This window comes from Camellia sinensis, unplaced genomic scaffold, assembly GCF_055761805.1.
Source record: "Camellia sinensis isolate YWXY unplaced genomic scaffold, ASM5576180v1 Unanchor10, whole genome shotgun sequence".
Classification (NCBI taxonomy): Eukaryota; Viridiplantae; Streptophyta; class Magnoliopsida; order Ericales; family Theaceae; genus Camellia; species Camellia sinensis.
The window spans coordinates 7,616,693-7,642,133 of NW_028128988.1; the positions used below are offsets into that span (position 1 = coordinate 7,616,693).

At 46.5% G+C, this 25,441-nt stretch overlaps 1 protein-coding gene across 1 annotated transcript in view; it reads right to left on the reverse strand.

Moving 5' to 3' along the window:
• Positions 1–25,441, reverse strand: part of LOC114260259 (DNA-directed RNA polymerase 3, chloroplastic) — a 110,078-nt gene that overhangs the window by 64,535 nt on the left and 20,102 nt on the right. The window contains 1 exon segment of the mRNA XM_082911213.1: positions 231–237. Within this exon segment, the coding sequence (XP_082767339.1) occupies positions 231–237 (7 nt within the window).

Here is a 25,441-nt window from a genome sequence, read left to right on the forward strand (position 1 = left end):
GCCCCTATAGGTTTAGCACCGTAACCGGCTAGTAATCCGAGATTATCGAAGGCCTACTTAACAGTAAGACAGTAATACAGAGTACAGGGGCTGGCGGAAGCCAGAACAGTAATTAAGAGATGTCCAATGAGCTGTGACTGTCTGTATGCAAAAAGACATTTCATAACATATACACATTCAGAACAAAACAATACATACATGCATCATATACAGATATTCAGGTTAGGGACCGAATCCCTACCATAACAGTACAGTACGGTATCATTCAGCCTATACAGTAATTACAAAATAGATACAAAAAGGGAAAACTAAAACACCCCAAAAGCCCTAGCTTGAAGGACTTAGAACCTCTCAGTGAGGCACAGTAGTTGGCTCGACAAAACTGGAGTTTACCCTGACGCTTCCAGCAACGGTCCGGTGCTTGTACACCTACATATATATATGAGCAGTGAGCTAAAGCCCAATGAATAACATATACGTAAAAAGGTTAAGAATAAATGTCCTTTCAGTATTGAAAACAGTCATTTATCAGTATATCAGTCATTCAGTTTGTGGCTCATAATTCATGCCATACAGTAATTCAAAAACTATAATAGTCATATGTGGTACACCCAATAACAAAACAGTACAGTAGGTCTTAGCAGACCGAACAGTCAATGATGGCCATTATATCAGTAAACAGTAGTGGTTCCAAACATGGGATCGACAGAGATCTCTGTAACAGTAGCAGTAACAGTTCAGTAACAGTATATTGCTATGGATGCCACGAATACAGTTCACAAATAGGACAAACATTCATTCAGTAAACGGTGTCATTTCATAAAGTAGTACAGTCATTTGTTCAGAAAATAATCTCAATTGAACATATCTTTACAACATTGTTACTCACAGAGTTCTGGGCTACAGATAAGCTAGAGCGTCTCCGGATGCCAACCCTACACAGTTACAGAGTGAACACACACTAAGCTACACAGTTGGGAAAATAATAGCTTAATCCCTAATTTGCCTCAGTGTAGTTCTACATCAATATCCTCATTAAGATGCCTTAAACTAAGCCTAAGAATGCCTAGAATGAAATGAGGATGCAAAGATGCACTTTAAAAATATTTTTAGAACTTTCAGAAAACAGAGGTCCCGCTCGAGCGTGGGTTTCCCCGCTCGAGTGGACATGCAAACAAAAGTCTCCGCTCGAGCATAACTTTCCCACTCAAGCGAACTGCAAAAGTACTGGATGTGTGAAAATCACGCTCGATGGGCGCTCGATACCCGCTCAAGCGTGTGACACAAGTCCTCGCTCGAGCGTGCAAAACCCCGCTCGAGCGGACTGTAAACACAACAAAAGTGCTGGATACACGAATTTCCTGCTCGAGCGTGTAGACGTCCCCGAACGCCCCGGGGAGGAACGAGTCCCCGTTCCGTTCGATATTGGGCTCACTACAGTTCAGCACTCAAATGTCACGGTTCTTAATTTGAACCAAAGAGTCCAAATCCGGCAAATCGTTTTGAGAAAGCAGATTTTTAGAAAAGAAGTGCCAAACATGGACTGTTTACCAGATACAGAGTCGCCACCTAAATATATTATTTTGGAAAATTTAAGAAACCCTGACTCGTTGCCTAAGGCCACGTGTCCGTCATCACCAAAGTTGCCTCGGCTCGGGAACTTGGGTATGATTGGGGAAGGTCACTTCGTGAGCACCCCCGCTCGCCCGATCAAAGATCGGCTTCTACTAACCATGATATCTATTTTTGAAAAAACATTGTGTGTTCTTATTCCGGTTATTAGCCTAGATTTACTATGTGATGCGCACAACATACAAGTATAGACTAGGTCGCCTGAATTGGAGCAAAACATTTCATGTTTGTTTATTTGAAAATGGTTTGATGGTGCTACTCGCAAGTAGGCTAAGACGTGGATTTGCCACCCTCAGATGGGCTTAGAAAACATGATTTTGCCACTATCTAGTGGGCTTAAAAAAACACACATTTGATGAATTGTTCCAATCCAAATAACCCAACCTTCACCCATAGGCATTCAGGCAGTTATATCACATAAGCATATAGCCTCATGGTAAGCATGCTATTCATGGCAGTCACTCACACGTATGCAAGGATGTTAAAGCATAAAACTTATCGAGTACTCCAAGCCAAAACAGAAGCTAATTAGAAATCCATGCATGATCCTAACTATGCAAAAATGCCTAATGCAACACATGCAAAAATGTAACTATAGCAGGCTCGGCTATTCTAAACATGGCATATGAAATGCTACAGCTAACATGTATTCAATTTGGAATTGAAAATACAATGCAGTTAGTATGATGCGCCGAGCCCGATGCATGCAAAACAGATGAATGAATGCAAACATGCTATCATACTGTATGCTAATTAAAATATGCCCTAATCTAACCATCATAAGCAGGTAAATAAAAGGGAGAAAGACGTGGGGTTGGAAGACATGCATCACACACACGCACACTTATTACAGTTATGCCATCGCACAGAGGGTCCGAATAAAATAATATGCAGTCCCGAACGAATAAATAATACAGTCCCGAATAAATACCAAAATCCTAATTAATTTACAAATTAATCTAAGAAAGCTATAAACTGGCATGCAAGCCAGGGACTGCCTCGACTCTGATGAATGATGTATGTTTGGGCTGCCTTGCGCGGAAATCCACTGGGATGCCCCAATTAGCCTCTGTTTTGCAATTATTCTTGGAAAGCGCGCTAAGCTCCGAAAGACTGCTGATTCTTGATTTGCTGCAACAGAGAGCAAGAGAGGGGCATAGCAATGTATTTTCACAAATGTATGCATGCCTCGATCCTCGTGCCACCAATCACGCATCTCAATGCATGATGGCCGAGGAGTCGAATTGTGCAACTCAATATAGAATGAATGCACATTAAAACAAAACAAAACCTAGACTCCATCATGGATAATCCGGAGTGTCGGCGACTGGGAATTGAGACACGTTCCGTCACTCGGAGTACGAAACGTCCCTCGTTTCCCGTGCTCGGATTAACTCTTATCCCAAGCACAATGCAATATGCATGACATGCATGAATGCAACTAATATACAACCTAGCATGCACAATGCTATGAAATGGCATACACGATGCACGAGGTAACATGGCATACACAATGCGCTAACATACAACCTAGCATACACAATGCTATGAAATGAAATGGCATACACAATGCATAAATGGACTTACACTAACACAAGTGGACCTCAGCCACACTCGCATAAGAGGCCATTAGATGAAAATGAGACACTCGAGATGCGTGCACACATGCACGCAAACCGAGGACCAATCCTAAGGCACCGAATGCCACTCTAACAAGACATGGCAAGGCACGAAATATGATATGCAAACATGCAAATTTCAGCGCTAAAATATGACCCGAAACAGCCCCGAATCATGACAATATAGCACCCGATGCATGAAATGGTCCCGAAATGCAAGATTAAGCACATGAAATGACTTGTAGCTACATCAAGCATGCATTATTTGTACATGAAGTATGAAGACAGATTCAAGGAAGCCCCAAAAAAAGCATGTTTACAGTTTTAAGAGAGGCCAAACAGCAAACACAAATAGGGCTAAACCGATACGCAAAAATGGCCCTAAATGTGAGATAAAGAAGCAAGTCACAGCTTCTGGCCCCAAACAGATGAGGGCCCTTCAACAATGTTGAAGAGGGACCCAAAATATGACCTTTTACAGTTTATGACCGAGCCAAAAACAGTACACAAGCATGCTCAAAATACTTATGCAAAACAAGGCCAAAAAGAGAGCTATAACACAAGGTACAAAAAGGATGCCTCAAACAGTAAAAGACCCTTAATGAAACATGAAGAGGGGGTCAAAATAAGGCTGTTTGCAGTTCGGATCAGAGTCCGAAAACAGAAGCACAAGAGGCTAATAAATCATGCAAAAATGGAGCCAAAAAAGGGATATAACGGCAAGTGGAAGATAGAAGCCTAAAATAGTGATGATCCCTTCAAGAACATTGAAGAAGTGATCAAAATAAGCCACTTTACAGTTTATGACATGCCTCAAAACAATTTATACATAGGCCAAAAATACTACACAAGAAAATGGCATACAAGGGAGGCAATGAAGCAAGTGCAACAATGAGGCCTCAAACAGTGAGAGGCCCTTAAACAAACATGAAAAATAGCTCAAAATAAGCCTAGGTCCAATTAGGGTCGGAGCCCAAAACAGAAAGCAAGCATGGCTAATGTATTGAACAAAATAAAGCACAAAAAAGGAAAATAGGAACTCATCCTTGAAGACTAGTCTTTGACAGCTCCTTGGCTTGAGTTGCAGCACTCCTAGGCTTTGAAGAACAACCTCTAGCTACTGGAATGGAGGATGGAAGGGTGGGGCTATGGGTTGGTGAAGGAATGAATGTGGGACTTGAGAGTTTGGAGCTTGGAAATATAGAGAGAGAGGGAGAGAGAGAGAGATTGAATGCAAGAGGCTTGGGGGGAATTTTTGTAACCCTCATAACAGAGCTGGAGCTGCTGTTATATAGACAAAAAGGGGGGAAAATGGGGGGGAAAATGGAGGGAAAACAATCCAAGTTTCCCCCCAAAATGCAGCCCCCCCTCCGGATACAGAATCTGGGAGAAAAGAGATGCATATTTGGAATGTTCCTGCAGCAAGGAGCATGGCCAGCCAGTTATTGGGATTGCAGGTTGCCGGCCGGCTTTCCCCGTGGTCGGCCGGCCAAGGGTCAAAACGGTCAATGAGAATTAATGGCCGGCCACCACAGAAAGAGGGCCTCCCATGTGTTCACAACACAACCCTGTGGTCACAAACTGGAGAAAATGAACCAAGAGAAAGAACAACCCACTTTTCAAAGGGGTTCAAAAGGTTCAAAAGTAATTACTGGTTGGCCACCAAATATTGGTGGCCTCCCAGATGTGTGCATCACAAATATGGGGTTTAGGGTGCAAGAAGATGGCCCAAGGGTGGTCAACATTGGCTTTGAAGTGGGAGAAATCGGGCGAGGGAGGGGGATGAAGGGATAAAGTTGGCTGACAGAACAATTACTGGCCTCCCATCCCTCTATGACCTTCCTAGCAATGAAACAGAGGTCCCTGCCAAAAATGAACCAAAACCGATGCAAAATGAAGGTTCGGGGGCCGGAACGCGCAGCCCGAGGCCCCGAAAACTGACTGTTAGGCACCGGAAGTGGTGTTCGACCACGAAGTTGGTCTCTCGGACCGCAGTGTCCCTCAAAAGGGAGCAAATAAGATGTATGTCAAAAACCAGAGCAAACGGAGGTGGTTAAGCGGTCCCGAACTGAGGCACACGGCCAACGGCTCCGAAAAACTAGAAACCGGGCTCAAAACGGGCAATATGGCCTACGACCACGAAACGTAGCCTACGGCCACTAAGAGATGATCTACGAGACCTCTCCCTCCCTTCGGGAAGAGAAAACAGAGAAAATAGAGCCTGGTTCGCAAACTGAGGCAAAACACAAAATAGTCCGGAAGTCCGGAGGCAAGGCTCGCAGTCGAGACTCTGAAATTTCTGAACGAGCACAATATGCAATATCACCGAGCGCTCAACTGGTGACGTCTGAGTCTCAAGGTCGGTCAAAAATGGGGTGTCTACAGTTGCCCCTCTTTGACAGAACTCGAAAGTCATAAGTGACGAGAGTGAATGTCAAAGCCCAGAGACGACCCATTTTTGACAAGGCCGAAGACTTAGACAAGCATACAAAATAACACAGATGTGTCCGCAGGCATGCCCTCAGGCAGGGGCAAAATGCAACCGAAAATGCAAGAAGCCGAAGGTAACTTAATGATTATGCAAATGCAGCAAGCTGTAATGAAGCACATATTCACAAATAGATGCAACAGTTTTAAGCAAGAATGCAAAGCAACAACTACATTTCATGTAGTTAAGAATACGGTGAATTATTCAATCCTCGCCACGTCTCACACGGAGAAGATACGATACCTGAGCGGTTCGTCTGGTCGCACCAGCTTCAAATGAACCGTACATACAATATCGTGCCTGCAAAATAAAGAAACTCAACAAGCACAACATATCTAACAACATATACCTAATGTGATATCGAGTGCAGACAATCGCGGTGTTGATGGAAAAGTGCATCGCAATGCGGGAAGAAACGCGCGTGATAACGCGGGTTCAAGCACGGAGGCTTGGTGATGTCAAAGAGACGTGCATAACAATGCAGGTATGTGCATGAGAATGCAAATTATGTGCATGATAATGCAGAACAAGCGTAAACCAGGATGCATGTTCGTCACAAAACAATGAGCAAGGAAATGCGCATTTCGGCGGGGACGATTTGATCGCGGCCTCCGGTTCACCTCCCGAAGAGGTTACAACATGTTCAAAAAGGATACATCTCACTTTTAATGAGTAATGATGAGACACGCATCGGAAGTTAAAGCTGAGGTCCCGGCGGAGCGATTTCGCGACAGGAAGTGCACTTCTCTTGTACTTTTTCAGGTCCCGGGGACTCCAATCCTCCTCAAAATTTGCAGGGACCTTGGGGGGCATGTGGGGAACACCACCGGCCAGTTTTATTGGGAGTGGGAGGCCACCGACCATTTTTTGAAAAGTGAATGGCCGGCCTGCCAGAAAAAGTGGCGGGCCGGCCACTTTGCCAAATCCGGGGGCAATTTTGTCCTTTTAGCCTCTTTTCTTTAAATACACTTATCCAAACATTTTGAGCTCATAAGTGCAGCTCCGAAATCCTCCTCCCTAGCTCCCCAAACCATTTTCTTCCTCAAATCTAGGCTCCATACGCGTTTTCCAACGTCCCACACAAGTTGTTTTCGCGAAATTTTTCAGTTTCAAGCACTTTGAACCGATTAAATTTTGGTTTCGGGGCTTCTTTTCTCATTTTCGCCACTTGAGGTGAGTTTGTCTCAATATTTGGAAGATTTTCTCGGGAGTTGACTTTTGTTGACTTTTCATTTCCCGAGAGCTGACTTTTGTTGACTTTTTCCAATTTTAGCTCATTTTTGCTCATTTTTGCCCCTTTTGCAGATTTCTGGAAATGGCGGGCCAATTTCCCCACGGCGGAGGTTCTCCAGGCGCCGGAAGCGAGCCTGACATCATGTCTCTGCCTCCGAGGGTTCGACCCTTCATACCCGAGAGGTATGGCCCACCAGTACACGTCCTTCCGCGGGCTATTTTTCATCATTTCACCGAGTTCGACGAGCGAGCACCCGGAGATCTCCTCCTACGGGAGCCTGAGTATCATCTCTCCCATGAGGCACGAGAGGTATTTACTTCGTTTTTACCTTTTCTGTAACGTATTATGAATTTTTCTTGTATTCTGTTTGCACTCCGAACACACGGTTCAATCACTTGAATTTCTGAGCACTCAGCCCATAAATTGATTGTGAACACACAGCACACACCGGTTGAGGGTTGAACACGCAGCTCACACACTGATTTTCTGAACGCACAGTCCAATTTGAAGGTGAACACGCAGCACACACTGATTGAGAGTTGAACACGCAACGCAAACACTGATTTTCATGAACACACAGTCCAAATTGAAGGTGAACACGCAGCCCACACTGATTGAGAGTTGAACACGCAGCCCAAACACTGATTTTCTGAACACACAGTCCAAATTGAAGGTGAACACGCAACCCACACTGGTTGAGAGTTGAGCACGCAGCCCAAACACTGATTTTCTAAACACACAGTCCAAATTGAAGGTGAACACGCAACCCACACTGATTGAGAGTTGAGCACGCAGCCCAAATTGAAGGTGAACACGCAGCCTACACTGATTGAGAGTTGAGCACGCAGCCTAAACACTGATTTTCAGAGAACACAGCCCAAATTGAAGATGAACACGCAGCCCACACTGATTGAGAATTGAGCACGCAACCCAAACACTGATTTTCTGAGCACACAGCCCAAATTGAAGGTGAACACGCAGCCCACACTGATTGAGAGTTGAACACGCAGCCCAAACACTGATTTTCAGAGCACACAGCCCAAATTGAAGGTGAACACGCAGCCCACACTGATTTTCTGAGCACACAGCCCAAATTGAAGGGGAACACGCAGCCCACACTGATTGAGAGTTGAACACGCAGCCCAAACACTGATTTTCAGAGCACACAGCCCAAATTGAAGGTGAACACGCAGCCCACACTGATTTTCTGAGCACACAGCCCAAATTGATTTTCAGAGCACACAACCCACTTACTTTACTTTGCGCGCAGCCTATTCATTTTATTTGCACGCAGCTTATTCATTTCATTTGCACGCAGCTTATTCATTTCGTTTGCACGCAACTTATTCATTTTATGCTGAAACACCTATTCATTCTGAATGCAGGTGACTTCTCGCAATGTGCGGGGATATGGCTCTACTGCGGTGAGAGACTAGTATGCCCAGCTCCCGGAGGCTGTTCGGGATTTGGTTGACTTGACGGGGTTTGGGCCCTTCTGTACTGGGCTATCCCGTTGCCCTGCCAGGAGGACGCTGATGGCTGCCTTGGTGGAGAGATGGTGGGACACCACCAACTCCTTCCATTTTTCCGCTACGGAGGACTTGACTATGACCCCCTTTTACTTTGTCGTACTGACTGGCCTGGACATGGGAGGTTGGCCTATCCCTTACGATGAGGACATGGGTCAATGGGAGGCTGCCTGGATATATTTGTTGGGGGCTTGCCCGCCTGTTGATAGAGCTTCGGGGAGAGTCTGATACACCTGGTTCTCTTCCCATTTCCGGCGGGTAGAGATGGAGTCTGGGACTCTTGATGAGGCGGCACAGTATGTCCGCGGCTTCCTGATGTTCCTCTTCGGGACCACTTTGTTTGCTGACAGGGGGAACACTGTAGGGCTCTATCTGTTGAGTGCTTTAGTGGACCTATCACAGGTCAGACGATACGACTGGCGTGGCGCCGGCTTGGCTACCCTTTATTGCTATATGAGCGCGACTTCCCGCGGACGGGGGGACTTACTTGGCAGCTATTGGAGAGCCTGGGAGGTACTTCCTGCCCTCTTGATTTACATTTCTGCTCCTCATTACTTGCACATTGCACACGCGGCGCACTTTATACTCTGTATCGTGCACTTTGCCCTCAGCACTTTCGTATTCTGCTTTGTTTTCCACAGTTGTGGGTCTATGTATATTTCCCGATATTGGCCCCAGAGTTGGTGGTAGCGGCACCTCTCATGACCCCGTACACACTCATATTTGAAGGCCAGCACCGGCCGAGACCTCGGGAGTCTCTCCTTTACCTGCGACAGTATTTCGACACGGTGCGCTCATCGGAGGTACTTCAGAACTCTCAGTTCTTTCTATTTTCATCTCTGATTTGTCCTGTACATCTTCGATTTCTGCTTGGTTTATGTGCCTGTTATCTGCAGATTACATGGCAGCCTTGGGCGCCTTTAGGTGAGGGTCTCCGATTCCAGTTTGCCGGAGGGTGGGGTGCCTCCCAGTACAGGATTCTGTTCGAAGGGCCAGTTGGCAGGGCCTGGTTTTTGGGAGACCGTTTCTTGCGTCAGGTCTGGGGGTACACTTCTCAGGACCCTCCTTCAGCACCCCCAGTTGATATGCGAATTGCTGATATGCTCATTTCCCAGGATGTTGTTAATGCTATGCTGGGTACTGATGCCTTGCTACATCTGGAGGAGGGGGATTACGCTGCTTACCGCCACATATACCTGATGCCTCCATTGACGGGAGCTCGTACTCCGACAATGAGGCCTGCTGGCATGCCATCTTCGAGCCAGGCCCGGGCTCAGGCTGCAGATGCCCCTTCCACCAGCAGGGCTGGTACATCTAGAGATAGGGGTGGATTGGTTCCCTCGATTCCTCTGACTTATCCTCATCCTGGATGGCCAGACATGCCGACTGAGTTGATGGGGTGGCGGTACGGGACCTCCTACACGATTCCGATAGAGCCTCCCATGCCTGACCATCGATACGTCATTGATCCCGACTCACCGCCGATATACCCCACTGTTTTTCATCTATCATTCAAACACTTAGACATTCCTTTATTCACTGATGATTATGAGCTCGTATCTGCAGCCACCCAGAGAGTACATGGAGGGGGTGATCGGATTGGTGGCCTCACTTGAGGGCATGGTCTTGCGGAGAGAGGCGCAGCTGTCCGTCATGGGTTTCCAGGTATTCTTTAGTTTTCTGACATTTATCATACTTCTGATGATATGCTGATTTCTACTGCATTGATAGGCTACTTGTGTAGAGCACATCTGACACACACCTCATTTATACACTGTGTTTATATGTACCCACTTCATGTAGTTTTCTCGCATCTGCATCTGATGTACATATTTGGACTGATGTATTTGAATTGAACTCTTTATTTTCAGATGCCCCCAGTATATGCTCAGCCGCAGGCCAGGCCACCTGGGCCTCCTCGGGGAGCTGGGCCATCCAGGCCTTTTCGAGGAGCTGGAGGGGGACCGTCTCGTAGGCGCAGGGCACACATTATAGAGGAGGAGCCCGGTGAGGACAAGGAGGAGGAGGTTGCAGATTGTCAGTCGGAGACATCTGCCGATAGAGAGGACGGCTCCGGCCTTGGTTCCGGGAGTGGAGGCGAGGCTGAGGGGGATCCTGAGGGTGACGATTCCGATTCAGATGATGATGATGGCGATGGCGGCGGAGAGTCTATTCCGCAAAAGAAGACGAGGAGGGCCTCTTATTCCTGCTCTTGAGAGCACAGATGCAGCTGTTTCCTGTTTTATTTATCTTTTTGCTAGCACATTTGTACATTATCGGGCGGTTTTATTTTTTGTAAAACTTGCGCCTTAGTCTGTAAAATGTTGTAACAAGCGAGGCATGATGGAGTGAAATAGCTTTTGAAAAAAGTGTTGTATTTTAAACTTTTAGCATCATATCGCATCATTTTGCACCATAATGAGATTGAATGAAAACGTGCACTGTGCATTTTGCCCAGCCAGGTAGTGAACCGACGCAACAACTTAACTTTTTAAGACATAACAAAACCTTAGCAAGTTTACAACTCGATAAGAAAAACACAATAGTATTGACAACTCAAGACTCAAACAAAATTGCTTTAAACAGAGAGTAACAACTCAAAAAAAAAAAAACGAAACACGACAGCTCGACAAACAACTCGATAAGCAAAATGACAACTCGATAAACAAAACAACAACTCGATAATCAAAACAACAACTCGACAAACAAAACGTAACAAACCAAAGTGTACTTCGGACGATCTGGGCAACGGAACGCATCCGAAACAGAGGGAAATGGAGGCCTTCGATACTCCCGTTGCATGGAAATGCTTGAAACTTTCTCTTGGAGGGTAAAACAAGGCTAAAAACACACATTGGAGCATGGTCGGCTACTTTTTGGAGCCGGCCGGCCATATTTATTGCAAGGGGGGCCGCCGGCTAGTTTTTGAAAAAAGAAATGGACGGCCTGCCAGAAAAGGTGGCCGGCCGGCCACTTAGTCCAGCAACTGTCAAATTTTTGACACTTGTCCCCCGAATAGTGTCTTTTCCTCTTTAAAAGCCTTAGCTCCATGGTTCGTTCAATTCACCTTAGTTTTGCACCAAAATGGAGGCGTTTCTCGTTGAAAATCTCACAACTTGGATTGCTTCTCTAGATGGTTCGGAAAAGCTGAACTTCTGGGGTTTCGGCTTGAATGCACTATTCACGCTAAGTCGCACTCCGTTGCACCTTCTTTTCCTCCATGCCGCGGCGAGGTTTTGGAACCCGGTGGCGCACGTCTTTAGCTTTGGTGGGCAAGAGGCATGTCCGACTTTTGAAGATTTTCGAGTTTTGATGGAATCTGAAAGTCATGAAGAGATTTTGCCCCAGTTTCGCTTTGGCCACGCCCAAGCTTTAGGGCGAATGTGTGGACTCACTGCACACGACGCTCGGTCTCTGATCTGTAATGGGGATCTGGATATCCTCGGTCTGATTTATCGCTTTTCTGACGCTGGTGACCGCAGCAACCATTATTGGCAAGGTCTCCGACAACACGCCCTTTGCTTATGCCTGCTGTCTCACTTTCTACTTTCCCTGGGCTTTGGTGGATCTAGCATCCGTCTGATTGAAGTTGCTCAAGGTTTGAAAGAAGGAAAGAGTTGCATCGCCATGACCTTGGCCGAGACGTTGATGGGCTTGGATGCTTTCCATCGCCGAGAGACGACTAGATTTGATGGGAGTTCACTACTGTTGCAGGTAATGTTTCCCACCCAATCTTACATATGTATTTGCTCACATCACTCGGCCCTCAGGCTCGATTTTTCTCACAAAACCCTTGTCTTACTTTTCTCTCATCGTACACCTCTCTATTCTTTATTCTCTCATTTTTCATCCCTCCCCAGCTGTGGTTGATGGACAAATTACAGGTTGTGGATTCTTGCCCAGCCTACTCAGCTCGAGGCTATTTCTTTCGACAGCGTCTAGTTGATGCCCTTGATGAAGGGTGGTGGTTTGACTGGATGTGCAATTTGTCTGCAGATCGCATTGCTTGGTGTTGTCCTTGGCTCAATCTCCCGGCAATGAGCTATAGCATGTCCCGGCTGATCGGGATCCAGTTGATTGGTCTGACCCACTGTGTGTTCTACTTTCCGTTCCGGTTCCTGCGCCAGTTTGGTCATGATCAGATTTGCCCACCAGAGGGGATTGAGTACCCGGCTGCTTTCCCGGTTCGAGGTGCACAACTTGCCCGATATGCCACAGCATGGAGGACTAGAGAGCTCCTGGCCCCTGCTCCCACTTTCAGTTGCACTTTGATTGACGAGTGCTTGGATTGGCTCAATGAGGAGGCACAGATTGGGCCTAGCTTGGCATCAGAGGCTTCGACCAACTCTGGGAGGGGGCGGAGGGACACTTGACTTGACTATGCCCCGGATTTATTGCTTTACTAGTACTTTCAAGTTTTCTTTATGAATGTAATAAAAAGCAACTTCGATTGTATGCAAGAGCAGGAGAACTCTGTTTTGAAATCAATGAAATTGAAGGTTGTGGTACTGAAAATTTTCGCTTTGGTCCAAAAATGGTCTTGGTTGTAAAGAGATTAATTTGAACAAAGTCAACTTTTATTAAAACTTTTCAAAACCATTTTCGATATGGATCAGAACTGGACACGCCTAAGGTCTGTCACTGAGACGCACAATCCCGGATCCTAGCAACTGGAAAGTTGCCCCTAGTCTGAATAGCACTGCACCGGAGATTGCGATAAATGCTGATGGATAAAGATGACTGAGATGGTCAAAATGGACAAAGTTGATCGGGGAAAAGTTTATGGCTGAACTTCAGGGTGAAGCTGCCTACGTATCCCAAAGATGGGAATCAAGCCTTACGTAGTTCAGGCTTAGGTTCACTCGGGTATTTTCACTCTCCTTTTACGCTCTAACTTTTGCCAAGGTCGCCCTTTGCGGGTTTTCAACCTTGCGAGCTCAGTTTTTATATTTTCCAATTTTTTGTGCTCTAACTTTTGCCTAGGTCGCCCTTTCGGGTTTTCGGCCTAGTGAGCCTCTCAAGGGTAATATTTCTTCAACTGGTCCATATTGATCGGTTGTGAGAACTCCAAGCCATCTAGATCCATCAGAACCACAGCTCCACCTGACCAGATAGCTTTGATGATATAGGGACCAATCCAATTAGGTTTGAACTTGCCCCTGGGGTCATGGATGGGAGCTCGGTTGTCCTTGAGCACCAAATCTCCTTCCTTTAGATTCCTGGACTTAACTTTCTTGTTGAAAGCCCGGGCAATTCTGCGCTGATAACCTTGAACATGGTACATTGCCTTCAGTCTCCTCTCATCAAAAAGCATGAGTTCCTCAAACCTGCTCCGCTGCCAATCTGCTTCGGCTATTTGACACTCAGCCAATACTCGTAATGACAGAACCTCAATCTCAATAGGTAGAACGGCCTCCATCCCATAAACCAATGAATACGGAGTCGCTCCAGTAGAAGTTTTAATTGAAGTCCTGTAGCCCCACAGAGCAAATGGCAGCTTATCTGGCCAATCCCGGTAGGTTTCCACCATCTTCTGCAGTATGTGTTTGATATTCTTGTTGGCGGCCTCGACTGCTTCGTTGGTTTGCGGCCGGTATGTGGATGACTTATGAAAAGCCACGTTGTATTTCTCCAACAAGTCAATCACTTCCTTCTTGAAGTGGGAACCGTTATCTGAAATGACCTCGTTTGGGACCCCGTAGCGACAGATGATGTTATTTCTGATAAACTTTGCAACGTGCGACGTTTTCAATACCGCATATGATTGGGCCTCGACCCACTTTGTGAAATAATCTATCGCGACCAGGATGAACTCATGCCCATTCGACCCCTTTGGAGTGACAACCCCGATCACAGCAATTCCCCAAACTGAAAATGGCCATGGGGAAGTCATATTGTACAGCTTCGATGGCGGGATGTTCATGCGATTTGCATGAATTTGACACTTGTGGCATCGCCGGACAAAACCGATACAATCCTCCTCCATGGTGGACCAGTAGTAACCCTGTCTGAGGATCTTCCGTGCTAGCATTACTCCGTTCATATGTGCACCGTATTCTCCTCCATGGATGGCCTCCATCAGGCGCTTTGATTCCTCGGCTTCGACACACAACTTATGCATTCTCAGATGACCTCTCTTATACAGCTTACCCCCACAGATGATGAACTGAACGGCCATTCTTCAGATTGCCCTTTTATCCTTGGCATTTACCCCTGGTGGGTATGCTTCCTTCTGCAAGAAGTTCCAAATGTCATAATACCAGGGGTTTTCGTCCTAAACCTCATCTATAGCAGCAATCGACTCATAGGCTGTGCAAATTTCTGGTCAATGACGACTGGACGCATCCGGATTCCAAACGGGATGTCTATCATGGAAGATAGAGTTGCTAAAGAATCCGTAAACCTGTTGTTATCTCTTGGAAGATGAGCAAAGTTTAGTTTCTCGAACCTAGGAATTAACAAGTCCAAGGTCTGGTGATACATCATCATCTTTTCTTCTTTGACTTTCCAGTCTCCTTTTGCTTGAGACACAACAAGGTTCGAATCCCCGATGACATCCAACCGTCTTGTCCCTAGTTCCAGGGCTGCTTCTAGACCGGCAATACATGCCTCATATTCAGCTTCGTTGTTCGAGACTTTGAACCGGAGTTTGAAGGCTAGAGGGATACGGGAATTGTCGGGTGCTATCAGCAACACTCCTATCCCATACCCGTATTGATTTGACGCTCCGTCAAAGTACATCGTCCAATATTCGTCGTCGATGTACAAAATGGCTTCATCTGGGAATGAGTACTCAACTGCTTCACCTCCTTCCACTGGATGATCGGCTAAGAGCTCTGCCACTGCTCTTCCCTTGACTGACTTGCATGTTACATATTTCAGATCGAACTCGGAGAGCAACAGCAGCCAACGAGCTAGCCTACCCGTAAGTGCCGGTTTCTCGAAAAGATATTTGATGGCATCGAGTCATGAAACCAACATTACGGAGTGAGCTAACAGGTAGTGCCGCAGCTTCCTGGTAGCCCATACCAAAGCTAAGCAAGCCTTCTCTGATGGTGTGTAGTGAGTCTCATACTCTAGCATCTTCTTGCTCAGATAGTAGATGGCCCTCTCCACCTTATCCTCTAATTCCTATGCGAGCATGCAGCCCATTGTGGTCTCAGTCACTGAGAGGTACAATATCAACGGTTTCCCCGGCTCTGGCGGTGACAACACGGGCGGGCTCTGCAAGTATTCTTTGATCTGTTCAAAAGCAGATTGGCATCGGCCGTCCCATTGGAATTTCTTGCCTTTCTTCAGGAGACCAAAAAGTGGTTCACAAGTCAAGGTTAATTTTGAGATAAACCGTCTTATGAATTGCACTTTACCCAAAAAGCCTCGCACCTCCTTTTCAGTCCTTGGTGGTGGCATTTCTAAGATGGCCTTCATTTTTGAAGGGTCGACCTCAATGCCCCTTTGTGTAATCAGAAATCCCAGCATTTTTCCCGCTGTAACACCGAACGTACACTTCTGAGGATTCAGCCGCAACCGGAATTCCCTGATCCTTTGGAAAAACTTTTGCAAGGCGGTGTAGTGGCCCTCTCTTTCTTTGGACTTGACAATCATGTCATCCACATACACCTCAACCTCTTTGTGGATCATGTCGTGCAATATTGTGGTTGCGGCTCGTTGATAAGTAGCCCTGGCATTCTTCAACCCAAACGGCATTACCCTATAGTAGTATATCCCCCACGGGGTGGTGAATGCAGTCTTTTCTCTATCTTCTGGTGCCATTACTATCTGATTGTACCCTGAGAAGCCATCCATAAATGAGAGCAAAGCATGCCCTGCTGTGAAATCCACCAAGTCATCGATATGCGGTAAGGGAAAATCGTCCTTCGGACTAGCCCTGTTTAAATCCCTGAAATCCATGCACACCCGGATCCTGCCATCCTTCTTTGGTACTGGAACGATGTTGGCCAACCAAGTCGGGTATTCAAAAACCAACAGGAAGCCTGCATCGATTTGCTTGGTGACCTCTTCTTTAATCTTGAGAGCCCAGTCGGGGCGGATCCTTCTGAGTTTCTCCTTGACAGGTCGGGCCTCGGGGTCAAGGGGGATCCAGTGCTGTACAATCTCAGGATCGATCCCAGGCATGTCTTCGTAGGACCACGCGAAAACATCTTTGAAATCTTTTAACAAAGCGACTAAGCACTCGCGTTCTTCCGAAGACAACGTGGACCCGATCTGGACCAGTCGCGGGTCCTCCTCAGTACCAATATTCACGGTAATGATTTCATCAGTTAAGGGTTTGACAAATCTCTCCTGCTCCTGCTCAATTAAACGTTGCAAAACCGTAGGATTTTCTTCCTCGTCGTTTTCATCAAAATTTTGAAAGTCTGAGTTTATGCAATAAATTAAGGGCACAGAAAAGTACTCGGAAACCACAGTCACTTGATTCTCATTAAGCTCATCCAAATCGTCCGAAATCTCGGTTACAACAGACTCAAACGAGAAAGAAAAAGACGACCTGGACATAACTGTGGCATCCGGGTTATCATCCCCAGGATTACCAGACTCAGACTCAGTTGAGCTGGAACCTGATTCCGACTCACAGGACACGGTGGAATCAGATTCCGGCTCACTACCTGACCCGATGCTGCTGGACAAGAATCCCTCTTCATATTGCCAAGTGAGAGAGGGTGCGATAGATGCATCCAAAATAGTTGCTGGTAGGCCCGCAGCCGTTCCATCTCTGATCACGCATACCGAGAAGTTATCCCCCAAGCACTTATGGTCGATCGGAGGATCTGAGAGTAGACTTGCCAACGCAACCCCCATTTCAAGTTCGGTGTCCTCAGACTGCACTTTCTTACTCTGTTCAACCTCAGCTGATGGGTTTGTCTACTCTTCGGCAACGTCATCCCCGGGTAGTTGCAGGTCGAAGAAGATCTCGAAACCTGGCATGCACTTCTTCTCCGCGTTTAGCCACGACTCTGGGAAGCCGCAAAACGGAAAGTCCTCCCCCTCCCGGACGAAGCGTCCGTTTAGGGTACCCTGAATAGGCCTATGCATCAATTCGAAAGGCTTCCCAGCCTGCTTTGCTCTGGCTCTTCCGGCCATTACTTTACCCTTCCTCACCCGGTCCTCTTTGGTGGGCAGATAACCCAGACCAAAGGTATGAGGGTTGTGTGGCACTTCGGCCAATGCTGAGACGCCCTTCCGGCCGCTCCTTCCCAATCCCATCCCGGGGATGTGTTGTAACTTGTTCATGAGGTAGACGGATTGAGCGCTGACGTACACCCCCTCATTCACAGCCATAATATTCTGCACCACTCGAGCCTCAGCCAAAGTGAACCCTGATAAGAACACATCCTCAGTGCCATGCTCGATTTCCAAGACTGGTGTGGCCACTTCCGGTGGCGGATGGATTGATGAATTCCCAAAAACAATAGCTACCCCTTTCCCGTGAGGGTACTTCAACATCTGATGTAAAGTGGAAGAGACTGCCTTTACTTGGTGCAACCACGGCCACCCCAAGAGTAGGTTAAAGGTTGCGGGAACGTCCAAGACATGGAATTCAATGTTGTGTTGTCCTGGACCAACCTGGGTCTGGATTTTGACAGTCCCCATCACTTCCCTGCTAGTATTATCGTATGCTCTGATCACTTGAGTAGTCAGCACGAAATCCGTGGGCTTCAACCCGGTTACATATGCTGTTCTGGCTGGGCAGACATTGATGGCGAACCCGGTATCAACAAGTACCACCGGTATCCACTTATCTCTACATTCCACGGAAATGTAGAGGGGTTTGTTGTGATTCATGCCTTCAGGCGGTAGTTCTTTGTCTGAAAAGGTCAATGTCGGGGAACCTCCTCTCGGAAAAACCAGCCCAACTAGCTGTTCTGGTGTAGTATCTATAGAGAGTTTGGCCCTGTCCATGGCAGACAAGACAGCCTGTCTGTGTACTCGCGACGCCATAAGTAGTCCCCAGATGGAGATGTCTGCTTGTATCTTCTTTAGCTGTTTCAGTACAGCTTCCTCTTCGATCTACTTCTCTTTTTGCCTCTCGGCTTCTTTGTCTTTCCCAGATGTCTCGGGTTGGTCTAGGTGTGGGGGCTTGAAGTACCGCCCACTTCTTGTCATGTGATCAACCTCATCGAGGTACCAGGTGTCGTCCGGTTGATTGCTTTCCCAGTCTTCGTCTGTGTGGGCAAGACATAAGTCATCGTCTTTCCACCAAATTCCATTGGCATTCAAAAGGCACTTGTCTGGCTCAGGCATGTTTGCACTCACAGCACTTTCAGCCTGTATGCTCACAGCATCCTCTGTTCTTGTGCCCACAGCACTCCCGATCCGCTCATGGATTTTGGCTTTCCCGGTTCTCTCAGAACCCTGTTGTTCTACCTGCGTCAATGCAGTTTGTTGCTCAACTTTCCCCGCATTCACAATGCTTCTGTCCTGAGCGAAATTCTTTGTACCGACGCTCTCCGGCAATGTAACCTGACTTCCGGCCCTTCCGGCCACAGTTGATACTCTCGCCCCTGCCGGGCCTTGTTCTGGTTGGGATTCTTCCACTACATCTGGCTGATCATCCAGCCATCCAGTGGCCTCTGCCGATTCCTCATAATCAAACCAGTTGACTGCTGCGCCCCCTGATTCTTGGTCATCGAAAAACTGTAGGTTGGCAAAGTCCTCCTCCACAGCCGTCAAATCATTTGCCCCTTGCTCAAATCCGTCCCCCTGGATCACACACAACTCCTCCTTCTCTGGTAATTCGAAGCCCAGCCCAATCCGGCCTGTTGACAAGATGTACTCACTCGGATCATAGGCTTCCCCAGCAAAACTCTGTTCAATCCCAGACTCAACAATTCTATCCTTTTCTGAAGTCTGCCTTGCCCCATCTTCGATGGTCACCACCGTCGGCTCTGGTTGGGTGGTTGGGTTGTGGAGATGTCCAACATACACAAAGAGTCAGTGCAGTCGGGAAGGAGCACCTCCGGCTTAGGTAAATGGGTAGGAGTAATATAGATGCTAGGATCGTAAGACACGACCCCAGTCTGGATGAGATTGACTCTTCTGGGAGATGGAGCTTGGTTGTGTGTAGGGAGTGGATTGGTTGTGACGTTAGGTTTCTCTGGAGGTAGGATGACATTTTTGTCAACAAGGTCTTGAATCTCGTGACGCAGCCTGAAACATTGGTCAGTATCATGACCGTGCTGCTGGTGATATGCACAGTACTTGCCTGGGTTGTGAGAGGGTGGAAGTGGATTTGGTAATGGCCTCGGCTATAGGGGTTTCAGATGCCCCTTTCTGATTAAGACCCCCAGAGCCTTAGACGAAGGCATGTACAGTGGGGTGAAGGTTCTTTGGCCTCTGGGCTGGTGTTTAGTGGTTTGGGTATTACTTTCGGATGCACCGGAGAAGGGTGTGGCTGCCATGGGTCTCGGAAGAAGAGGGGGAATAGTGGTGACCATGCTCACCTCTGAAGCTCTTGCAGTTGCAGCGCCACTCGGGCCTGCATTGTTGTTACGGTTGAAAGTCCTCCTCGGTTGCTCCCTATCCTGGTCAATCAGACCTTGCTTCATCGCATTCTCGATTTGTACCCCCATCTCGTGTAAATCTGAGAAAGTGGGAAAGGGGAGTACAATCATCTTCTGCATCAATTTCGGTTGGAGATTGCGCACAATCATCCTGATTTGGTCTTTATCAGTGGGCCTCAAAGTCATCATCAATGCCTTCTCCCTCCATCGAGTTACAAAATCTGAGAAAGTCTCTTTGGGCTCCTGCCTCGTCGTTTCGAGATCACGAGTTGTAATCTCAATCTGAGTATTGTACGAGTACTGCGCGATAAAGGCCTCAGCCATTTCATCCCAGCTTCTTTTTACTTCATCCTCTAACTTTGCATACCAGATGGTGGCTACACCCGACAGGGTTCGGCCGAACAGCGAAAGCTTTTGTGGTCGGGTTAGGCCCATTGGCCGTAGGATGTCTGAGAATAGCCGAAGATGGACCATGGGGTCCCCGGAAATTTGTGGCATCTTGAACCTATCTGGCAATGTTACGGCCACATCGGTATATCCGTCCTCGATATCCAGAATAGCCTTTACTCCTTGTGATTTCTTGAAGAGCTTCTCAAGCTTGCTCAGTTTCAGAGCTGTATGGTCTATTTCGAACTCGAAGGGAGAGTCCGGGTGGTTGGGTGTATGGGTCTTGGACAGTTGACGCGGAAGCGGGGGCGGAGCTGGCCCCGTTGGAAGGTTCGTGTCCTCTTGCATGTTCTGGATATTTGGCACGGTGTTCTGGGTGTTTGGCAGAGCATTCTGGACAGTAAGTGCCTGCTCGGGTAATGGAGCCCCTGGCGGAGAAGGAACTTGATTTGAAGCAGATGCCGCATTCTGCTGTTGCAGTCTAGTGATTAGCTCGGCTTGCTGGGCCATGATCGTGGCCTGCTGTTTGGAGAACTCCGCTTGACGGGCGGCATCCTCCTGCATTTGTCTCATGCTCTCCTGCATTTGGCGCATCAGGGCTTCCATCCCTGATGTATTTTGCTGATCCATCCGACTAACTGGTATGTCTATTTTTATAGCAACAATCGAGACCTTGGTCCTATTGTCCTCTGATGGAGTTACCCACTGTTCTGGCAACCTCTGTTCTGACACACTGCGCTTTCTTGGCCTTCTTCTGACAACGGGGGGTAGAGAATGGAACACTGGCTGTCTGTCAATTAGATCCTCAGATCAATTGAGTCAACGACCTCATATCCAAAGTGCTTGGGGAATATCTACTGAGTTGGAAGCAATTGTGCTAAAACTGCCCTAGTAAAAAGATAAATAAAGCAATAAGGAAATAAATAAACAGATAAACGGACAGCATAACAACTTAAAGTAAATGCATGACACACAGCCGGGCATAAAAACACACAGTCGATAAGCTGAATACACACTGTCCTCAATCACTGATTATTATCCCTGAATCACTGTTCCCCAAAGATTGAATCGGATACCCGCAGATAACTGATTCTCCAATACTGACTGATGCCCGCAGGCCTGATGCCCAAACTCATACACTGATACATGCATTCCCTGTAGAGACACACTCTAAAGCACATAACAGATAAGTGAGAGCCAAAACACCCCTATGTTGGGGTAGGGTTTCCCTGTCCTATTTTGTCCGGAATTAGGGTTTCACTACGCCCGCAGCGGTTTCAAACAACCTATAAACGGGTAAGCAACCTGTCCTAGTTTGGAATGGTCACTATGGATCCGAATATGCATTAGGTCGAATGGTCAAAAAGGGTGCCCCGGTAAAACCGGGGTTTGTGTTCCCATACTGCCAGAGCCCACAACCGGTCAGCCTTATGGTCATGCCTTGACAAGACAAGCCTCTGGCAAACAGTTCAGGAATAGCAGATGGCAAACACGGTGTCCTAGGCGCACCAATGCAAATGCAATGCAAAGAAACACATAAGTGTAATCAAAACAAGATATCATGAGTTCGAGTCAAGTTCTCTAAGTCTCCAGCAGAGTCGCCAGAAACTGTAGACGTCCCCGAACGCCCCGGGGAGGAACGAGTCCCCGTTCCGTTCAATATTGGGCTCACTACAGTTCAGGACTCAAATGTCACGGTTCTTAATCTGAACCAAAGAGTCCAAATCCGGCAAATCGTTTTGAGAAAACAGTTTTTTAGAAAAGAAGTGCCAAACATGGACTGTTTTGCCAGATACAGAGTCACCACCTAAATATTTTATTTTGGGAAATTTAGGAAACCCTGACTCGTTGCCTAAGGCCACGTGTCCGTCATCACTAAAGTTGCCTCGGCTCGAGAACTTGGGTACGATTGGGGAAGGTCACTTCGTGAGCACCCCCGCTCGCCCGATCAAAGATCAGCCTCTACTAACCATGATATCTATTTTTGAAAAAACATTGTGTGTTCTTATTCCGGTTATTAGCCTAGATTTACTATGTGATGCGCACAGCATACAAGTATAGACTGGGTCGTCTGAATTGGAGCAAAACATTTCATGTTTGTTTATTTGAAAATGGTTTGATGGTGCTACTCGCAAGTAGGCTAAGACGTGGATTTGCTACCCTCAGATGGGCTTAGAAAACATGATTTTGCCACTATCTAGTGGGCTTAAAAAAACACACATTTGATGAATTGTTCCAATCCAAATAACCCAACCTTCATCCACAGGCATTCAGGCAGTTATATCACATAAGCATATAGCCTCATGGTAAGCATGTCATTCATGGCAGTCACTCACACGTATGCAAGGATGCTAAAGCATAAAACTTACCGAGTACTCCAAGCCAAAACAGAAGCTAATTAGAAATCCATGCATGATCCTAACTATACAAAAATGCCTAATGCAACACATGCAAAAATGCAACTATAGCAGGCTCGGCTATTCTAAACATGGCATATGAAATGCTACAGCTAACATGTATTCAATTGGAATTGAAAATACAATGCAGTTAGTATGATGCATCGAGCCCGGTGCATGCAAAACAGATGAATGAATGCAAACATGCTATCATACTGTATGCTAATTGAAATATGCCCTAATCTAACCATCATAAGCAGATGCATCACACACACGCACACTTATTACAGTTATGCCCTCGCACGGAGGGTCCGAATAAAATAATATACAGTCCCGAATGAATAAATAATACAGTCCCGAATAAATACAAAAATCCTAATTAATTTATAAATTAATCAAAGAAAGCTATAAACTGGCATGCAAGCCAGGGACTGCCTCGACTCTGATGAATGATGTACGTTTGGGCTGCCTTGCTCAGAAATCCACTGGGATGCCCCAATTAGCCTCTGTTTTGCAATTATTCTTGGAAAGCGCGCCAAGCTCCGAAAGACTGCTGATTCTTGATTTGCTGCAACAGAGAGCAAGAGAGGGGCATAGCAATGTATTTTCACAAATGTATGCATGCCTCGATTCTCGTGCCACCAATCACGCATCTCGATGCATGATGGCCAAGGAGTCGAATTGTGCAACTCAATATAGAATGAATGCACATGGAAACAAAACAAAACCTAGACTCCATCATGGATAATCCGGAGTGTCGGCGACTAGGAATTGAGACACGTTCCGTCACTCGGAGTACGAAACGTCCCTCGTTTCCCGTGCTCGGACTAACTCTTATCCCAAGCACAATGCAATATGCATGACATGCATGAATGCAACTAATATACAACCTAGCATGCACAATGCTATGAAATGGCATACACGATGCACGAGGTAACATGGCATACACAATGCGCTAACATACAACCTAGCATACACAATGCTATGAAATGAAATGGCATACACAATGCATAAATGGACTTACACTAACACAATTGGACCTCAGCCACACTCGCATAAGAGGCCATTAGATGAAAATGAGACACTCGAGATGCGTGCACACATGCACGCAAATCGAGGACCGATCCTAAGGCACCGAATGCCACTCTAACAAGACATGGCAAGGCACGAAATATGATATGCAAACATGCAAATTTCAGCGCTAAAATATGACCCGAAACAGCCCCAAATCATGATAATATAGCACCCGATGCATGAAATGGTCCCGAAATGCAAGATTAAGCACATGAAATGACTTGTAGCTACATCAAGCATGCATTATTTGTACATGAAGTATGAAGACAGATTCAAGGCAGCCCCAAAACAAGTATGTTTACAGTTTTAAGCGAGGCAAAACAGCAAACACAAATAGGGCTAAACCGATACGCAAAAATGGCCCTAAATGTGAGATAAAGAAGCAAGTCACAGCTTCTGGCCCCAAACAGATGAGGGCCCTTCAACAATGTTGAAGAGGGACCCAAAATATGACCTTTTACAGTTTATGACCAAGCCAAAAACAGTACACAAGCATGCTCAAAATACTTATGCAAAACAAGGCCAAAAAGAGAGCTATAACACAAGGTACAAAAAGGATGCCTCAAACAGTAAAATACCATTAATGAAACATGAAGAGGGGGTCAAAATAATGCTTTTTTCATTTCGGACCAGAGTCCGAAAACAGAAGCACAAGAGGCTAATAAATCATGCAAAAATGGAGCCAAAAAAGGGATATAAAGGCAAGGGGAAGATAGAAGCCTCAAACAGTGATGATCCCTTCAACAACATTGAAGAAGGGCTCAAAATAAGCCACTTTACAGTTTATGACATGCCTCAAAACAATTTATACATAGGCCAAAAATACTACACAAGAAAATGGCATACAAGGGAGGCAATGAAGCAAGTGCAACAAGGAGGCCTCAAATAGTGAGAGGCCCTTAAAAAACATGAAAAATAGCTCAAAATAAGCCTAGTTCCAGTTAGGGTCGGAGCCCAAAACAGCAAGCAAGCATGGCTAATGTATTGAACAAAATAAAGTACAAAAAAGGAAAATAGAGACTCACCCTTGAAGACTAGTCTTTGACAGCTCCTTGGCTTGAGTTGCAGTACTCCTAGGCTTTGAAGAACAACCTCCAGCTGCTGGAATGGAGGATGGAAGGGTGGGGCTATGGGTTGGTGAAGGAATGAGTGTGGGACTTGAGAGTTTGGAGCTTGGAAATATAGAGAGAGAGAGAGAGAGAGAGAGAGAGATTGAATGCAAGAGGCTGGGGGGGAATTTTTGTAACCCTCATAATAGAGCTGAAGCTACTATTATATAGACAAAAGGGGGGGGAAATGGAGGGAAAACAATCCAAGTTTCTCCCCAAAATGCAGCCCCTCCCCCGGATACAAAATCTGGGGAAAAAGAGATGCATATTTGGAATGTGCCTGCAGCAAGGAGCATGGCCAGCTAGTTATTGGGACTACAGGTGGCTGGCTGGCTTTCCCCATGGCCGGCTGGCCAAGGGTCAAAATGGTCAATGAGAATTAATGGCCGGCCACCACAGAAAGAGGGCCTCCCATGTGTTCACAACACAACCCTGTGGTCAAAAATTGGAG